This window comes from Arachis ipaensis, chromosome B3, assembly GCF_059453495.1.
Source record: "Arachis ipaensis isolate K30076 ecotype BB chromosome B3, ASM5945349v1, whole genome shotgun sequence".
Classification (NCBI taxonomy): Eukaryota; Viridiplantae; Streptophyta; class Magnoliopsida; order Fabales; family Fabaceae; genus Arachis; species Arachis ipaensis.
In genome coordinates this window covers 134,519,921-134,526,360 of record NC_142438.1, presented here as the reverse complement: position 1 = coordinate 134,526,360, position 6,440 = coordinate 134,519,921, and the positions used below count along the sequence as shown (strand labels likewise).

General features: G+C 35.7%; 1 protein-coding gene across 1 annotated transcript; it reads left to right on the top strand.

The window, feature by feature from the left end:
• The first annotated feature begins 2,346 nt into the window (after positions 1–2,346).
• LOC107631283 (uncharacterized) lies at positions 2,347–6,390 on the top strand. The gene is made up of 5 exons (XM_016334683.3): positions 2,347–2,694; positions 2,906–4,762; positions 5,326–5,530; positions 5,622–5,815; positions 5,945–6,390. Exons 2-5 carry the CDS (start codon positions 2,947–2,949, stop codon positions 6,022–6,024), a joined length of 2,295 nt encoding a protein of 764 aa, XP_016190169.1. The 5' UTR covers positions 2,347–2,694; positions 2,906–2,946; the 3' UTR covers positions 6,025–6,390.
• The last annotated feature ends 50 nt before the right edge of the window (positions 6,391–6,440 follow it).

Here is a 6,440-nt window from a genome sequence, read left to right as displayed (position 1 = left end):
GTGTGTTCCTTACTGGCCCTGCCTCAGTTCCCATATTCTCCATTGTTTGTGTTTCTCGTCGGCGTTGCCTCGGTTCTCTGCTTTCCAATCTCGTCTTTGATGGTATTTTACTTCCAATTGGGTTCTGTTTCGTTTTCTGCTTTTCCTTCTTCGTGTTCTCCATAATGCTGCAACTTAGCGATTCGGTAGGGGTGGCAAAACGGGTCGAGCCCGTCGGGCCGATCCGCTAAACCCGCTAAAAAAGGCGGGTTGGACTAGAATTTGGAGCCCGACAAATTAAAAAAACCCGCCAAACCCGCACCGCCAAATTGGCGGGTTTTGGCGGGGCGGGGCGGGCCGGTCCACGCGGGCTGAAGATTTTTTTTATTTTTTTATTAAATAAAAGAGTGATTACTATTATAAAATTAATAATTATAGAATTTTTAAACACTTTTTTTTTGTTTTTATTCTTCTTTTAGTTATTAACTTTATTTATTTTATTTTACAATTTCGTATATATGCTCAAAGTATGTGACTTATTTTTTAAAATAAAGATGATTCTATTGACAAATATTATTTTGAACAATTTTATTGAATTTAAAAATAAAAAAAATATTAAAACAATTATATTATAATTTGACTATTTTTTATTTGTATTTGATTTTTTAATTATTATTTTTTAGTTAATTTTAATGAATTTTATTTTTCAAAAAAAAGAAGCGGGCTAGCCCGCCAACCCGCCGATCCGCCATAAAGCGGGGCGAGCCGGTCCGCCCCGTTTATGGGGCGGGCCTAGGCGGGCGGGGCGGGCCGGCCCGCTTTGCCACCCCTGCCGATTCCAATCGCGTTCCTGCTCTTGGCTTTCTCCATAATCGAACCAAAACCTTATTTCTAGAGTCCATGCTGTGATTTACGTTCAGAATCCTATGTCTGTACTCTCTGGTTGTTTTTGTTATTTTTTTGTTAATATTTGTTAATTTTTTTTGTCATAACTTAGCCTGTATTTGTTTACAGGCATGAGACAAGAATACAGAAATACAAAATTATATTTGGCAGATAAGACATGGACAGAGACATTGTGTCTAGAGACATTAAATTAGTGTATTTTGTGACACAGAGATACTAACAAAAGATACAACTTATTTTTCATTTTTTCTTTCGTTATTTTTATCAAATTTTCATAATTATATTTTTTATCATTAAATTTTCTTCTTAATTCATTTTTTATGAAAAAATGAGAATAAATTATATTTTTATAATTTGTTCTAGTTTATCGATCACCAAACAAAATACAAAAACACTAATTTTTGTGTTTCTATCCTTTATATCTTATTCTCAATGTCTTTTTTTATGTTGTTCTCAAAACCAAACGCAGCCTTAAAACCCTATTTCTGGACATTTTTATTGTTGTTAATGTTTGTTAATTTTTTGATAATCTTTTGATCATTTTTGTTAATTTTCTGTTACTTTTGTTATTTTCTGTTTTTGTAAATTTATTCGATATCCAATCCGATCTAATTCAAAAACGTTCGGATTGGATTCTAAGCTAAAAATGTGTATATTAAATCTAATCCAATAATTTTAGTGCATATTAAATTAAAATTTTTTCTATATTTAATTCGATCTGATCCGTATTCATCTTATATTAATAAGGTAGAATTTGTTAAGGACATTTGTTAAAGGTATTAATATAATAATTTATATAAAATGTTTTAGTTTTTAATCAACTTGTTAGATATTTATTAAAGTAAAATGTTTAAAAAATTTTATAAGAGCAAACACTCAAAAAGTTCTAAGTCGGGCATTTTTTCGCGAATAAATTTTTATTATCCGAAAGTCATTGAAAATTACTCATGTCAAACAGATTGATCCTCAATTGTTTTAAAAGGGATTTATTTGTATTATAATAATATTTTTGAGAATTAATTTTTTTAAAATAAAATTTGTTATTAGGAATTTATTTTTGGAACACATACATATATTTAAAATTTAACAAAAATAATAAAAAATAATTTGTTTGATATGAGTAATTTTTGAAAAATTTAAAAAATAAAAATTTATTAACAAAAATATCTAATATAAATTTTAAAAAATTAATTTAAATGTTTACTCTTTTTATAAATAATAATATTAACATGTATATATAGCTAAAGAACACATATTTTTTGTTTTTTTATTGATTTGAATCATAGGGATCTGAGCACTATTTTGGGGGAAAAAAAAGGATAAATAAAACATGCATGATTAAAGAAACTGAAATTTAAGTCACCAAAAAAAAAAAAAAGAAACTGAAATTTAAGTTTGACCAAAAAAATAAAAAAAGTAAGATCAAAGAAGGGTTTTGACTTTATAAGGAACGGTGGAATTGGGTTGAGTTGGGTTGGGTTGAGTTGCGTTGGGTTGGACAAAACAGAAATATACGCGATACAAGAGACAACCAGAATACCACCAGTGTTGTCCGGCTCCGGAGGAAGAGCACGAATCTCGGTTTTTCGTTGCGAATCAAACCGGCCCGGCTATATAACCTTTGACCGCCGAAACCGGATCCATTCAGAGCAAACTCAAATCTCCCCTCTCTCTGCCCTAACCGGTCCATCCGGTTACTTCTCTCTTCCAACAGAACTCCAACCCTAACTCGGTTCTGTTTTTCTGCTCGTATTCCCCAACTCAATTCCTCCATCTCGATTGCGATTCTCAACACCACACACGAACCGGGTAAGCTCTTTTCTTTTCTTCTCTGTATCCCTGTTTTTTATTTATTTAATTTTTGGTATTTTCAGAGTTTCGTGTTTTATATGAAAATAAATGTTCTTAGATGCAAATTGCCAAGGATTGAATCGTTACAACATTTGACACTGAAAAATGAGAAATTGCACGTGGGTTTAGTTTTAGTTTTATGAGATAGTGCTTGTTGTTTTGATTTCAGCTGCAAAAGAAGAAAAAGGCGGGGGGTGTGATCAGTCCTAGATGGGTTCAAATCTTGAACTGGTTCAAATTACACCCCAGAAACATGACCCTGCATGGAAGCATGTTCAGATGTTTAAGTGTGGGGACAAGGTTCAATTGAAGTGCATATATTGCCTCAAGATGTTCAAGGGTGGTGGGATTCATAGGATTAAGGAACATCTTGCTTGTCAGAAGGGCAATGCATCCACCTGCAGCCGTGTTCCCCATGATGTTAGGCTACATATGCAGCAGAGCTTGGATGGGGTTGTCATGAGGAAGAGGAAGAAGCAGAAGATCGAGGAAGAGATCATGAATCTTACTCCTTTGGATACTGTCGTGAATAATGTAGTGAATTCGGTTCTAAATCAGGTGGATGGGAATGCCAATGAGGGAATACAATCCCTTGCAATACAGAATCCAGTGGAAGGCAATTCGAATACGGTAGTGCCTGCTGGGGAAGGGATGAGTAAAGGTGTAGAAAGGAGAAAGAAGTTAAGACCCAAGCAATCGACTGCAACTTATGCCAACCCTGAGGTTGTTCCTGTGGTGGAGAAAAATACAGTGGTTCCCAAAAGGATGGACAGTCACATTAATATGGCAATAGGTCGGTTTTTCTACGATGTTGGTGCACCTTTTGATGCTGTGAACTCAATCTATTTCAAGCAGATGGTGGAGGCAATTGCTTCAAGGGGTCCGGGATTCGAGTGCCCCTCGCATCATGAACTTCGTGGTTGGGTCCTGAAAACCTCTGTGGAAGAAATGAAGAATGATGTAGATAGGTGCAGGATGACATGGGGGAGGACAGGCTGCTCTATCTTGGTGGATCAGCTGAGTTCAGAAGCTGGAAGAATGCTGCTAAACATTTTCGCTTACTGTCCCGAAGGAATAATCTTTTTGAAAACTTTTGATGCTACTGAGGTTTCAGTTCCTGCAGAGAGTATATATGAGTTGCTAAGACAAATAGTAGAAGAAATTGGAGTCGGGCAAGTGCTTCAAGTGATTACGCCAGGCGAAGAGCAATATGCCGATGCTGGTAGGCGGCTGACTGATACTTTTCCTACCCTTTATTGGAGTCCTTCAGTAGCTCATTGCATTGATTTGATTCTTGAAGATTTTGGAAATCTCAAGTGGATTACTACTGTGATTGAACAAGCTAGATCTATAACAAGATTTGTGTACAATTGTAGTTCGGTCTTGAGTATGGTTAGAAGGTATACTTTAGGGAATGATATTGTGGATCCTGCCTTCTCACAGTTTGCAACAAACTTTTCCACATTGAAACGAATGGTTGATCTCAAACACAATTTACAGGCCATGGTCACTTCTCAGGAGTGGATGGATTGCCCATACTCAAAGAAACCAGCAGGTCTGGAAATGTTAGATATCCTAAGTGATGAAGCGTTTTGGTCTTCATGTGAAATGATTGTTCGTCTAACAGCTCCTCTCTTGCGAGTCCTGAGAACAGCTGCCAGTGAGACAAGACCTGCAATGGGTTACATTTATGCTGGAATTTACCGGGCAAAAGAAGCTATTAAGAAAGCACTTGTTAAGAAGGAGGAATATATGGTGTACTGGAATATTATACATCACAGATGGGAAAGGTTGTGGAATCATCCCCTTCATGCTGCTGGTTTCTATCTTAATCCAAAGTTCTTCTTTGGTATTCAAGGGGATATCCACAGTGAGATTCTCTCGGGGATGTTTGATTGCATAGAGAGATTAGTCCCTGATACAAGAATCCAAGACAAAATTATCAAAGAGATAACATTATACAAGGCTGGTGCAGGAGATTTTGGGAGAAAGATGGCAGTCAGAGCTAGAGATAATTTACTTCCTTGTAAGGGCCGATAACCTATTCTCTTAGATAGGAATAATATATTTTCAGTTGCCATGTTCTCTTTTGCTTTAAGTAACTTAATAGGCAGGAAAAAAAAAAAAATCAAAATTTACGAATGCTATTTACCCAAAATAGTAATGATGCATAAATATAAAAACTGATCAACTGAAAGAGGAAAAAACTATCTTGTCCTTTGTGTAAAATGCTTATGCTTAGACATAAAAACTAGTGTCATAGGAGTGGAAACTGAAATTTTCTGCATGAGCTCTGAATGTACTGCAACTGCAATGTGACCACCCCATTAGCATTGTTGTTGAAAGTTTGTTTACGTTGTAGAATCACTGTTAGCATAATTCTTCTAAAATCCGGTAAAAAGTTGGATATAATTTCTGTTATGACCTGCATAGCATTATTACACCAACAATGATTGGGTTCTTTGAATGTCTCTTCAATACTTGAGACATATTATACTCAAGATACCCTATTTGAGCATTTCCTTTCTCTGATGACTGGTTAGACTAACCCCATTTCATGTACTTATCTTTCATATGTTTATTTTGTAGCTGAATGGTGGTCAACATATGGAGGAGGCTGCCCCAACATGTCACGTTTAGCAATTCGTATTCTCAGTCAAACATGCAGTTTACCAATCTACAAAAGAAACCAGATTCCTTTTGAACAAAAAATAATGAATACAAGGAATTTTATAGAACGGCAACATCTCAACGATCTTGTCTTCGTTCAACACAACTTACAACTAAGACAAATGTGAGCTTAGATGGTTGTATATTGATAGATTCTGTTAATGCAGTTTGCAGTTGAAAGGGAATTTATATTCTGTTGTTTGATTTTCTTTCAGGTACACCAGCAAAGAACAACATTTGAGTGATCCCTTATCCTTCAACAACATCAGTATGGTTGAGGAATGGATCAAGGCAAACGATTTATACTTCCAAGAGAATGGGAACTTGGATTGCATGGTACTGGATACATCTTCTGTTAACTCAATGCCTATAAGGCCTTTAAATGATGAAGCTGAAGACTTGGGCGAAGGTAGTTATGTGTGTTTCAATAGATATGGAAACTGCCTCTCCATTCACTTTTTTCCAATCATTCAGTAATAGATATGGAAACTGCTTGGTAGACAATGTCATTAATTATCTTGTTTCCTTGTTTTTGTAGGGTTTGATGACCATGAGATTTTCAGCTGTGGGAAAGATGGCGAGGATGAAAACACTGGAGACAAACTGGTAAACCAGTAGTGGATGATTCGGAGATCTGTTCTTTTTTCTGCAGAATCCATGCTGGCGGTTTTCCTCATTATTTGCTTAACAAATGCAGAAAATGTGTATCATTCACATTTTTCAATTGTTTTCCAGATGCTAGCTGGTAGAATTGATCATCAGAATAAATAGAGGGAATCTTGGGTAGGGCCTTGTGGGGAAGATGAGGATGTTATAATTGTTGTTAGATATGTTACTGCCATAATTTTCAATTCTGTGTAGTTGGCTCTAGCGTAGTTGGTAGTTTTGCAGCGTTTGTTGCACCAAGAGAGTGTACAGCTCTTAGAAACTGAAACTAAATGGAATGAAAGGAGTTGGTGGAACCTTGATTTTGTTTCTTGCTAAGATTGCTCATCTTATGAATTGATATGTTTGCAACTAATGCTCTTTTTCCC

Bases quoted from the DNA above. Each gene is read 5' to 3' on its own strand.
- LOC107631283 (XM_016334683.3), top strand. From the start codon at position 2,947: ATGGGTTCAAATCTTGAACTGGTTCAAATTACACCCCAGAAACATGAC. The intron at 5,531-5,621 runs GTGAGCTTAGAT...ATTTTCTTTCAG, and splicing joins AACTTACAACTAAGACAAAT to GTACACCAGCAAAGAACAAC. The intron at 5,816-5,944 runs GTAGTTATGTGT...TTGTTTTTGTAG, and splicing joins AGCTGAAGACTTGGGCGAAG to GGTTTGATGACCATGAGATT.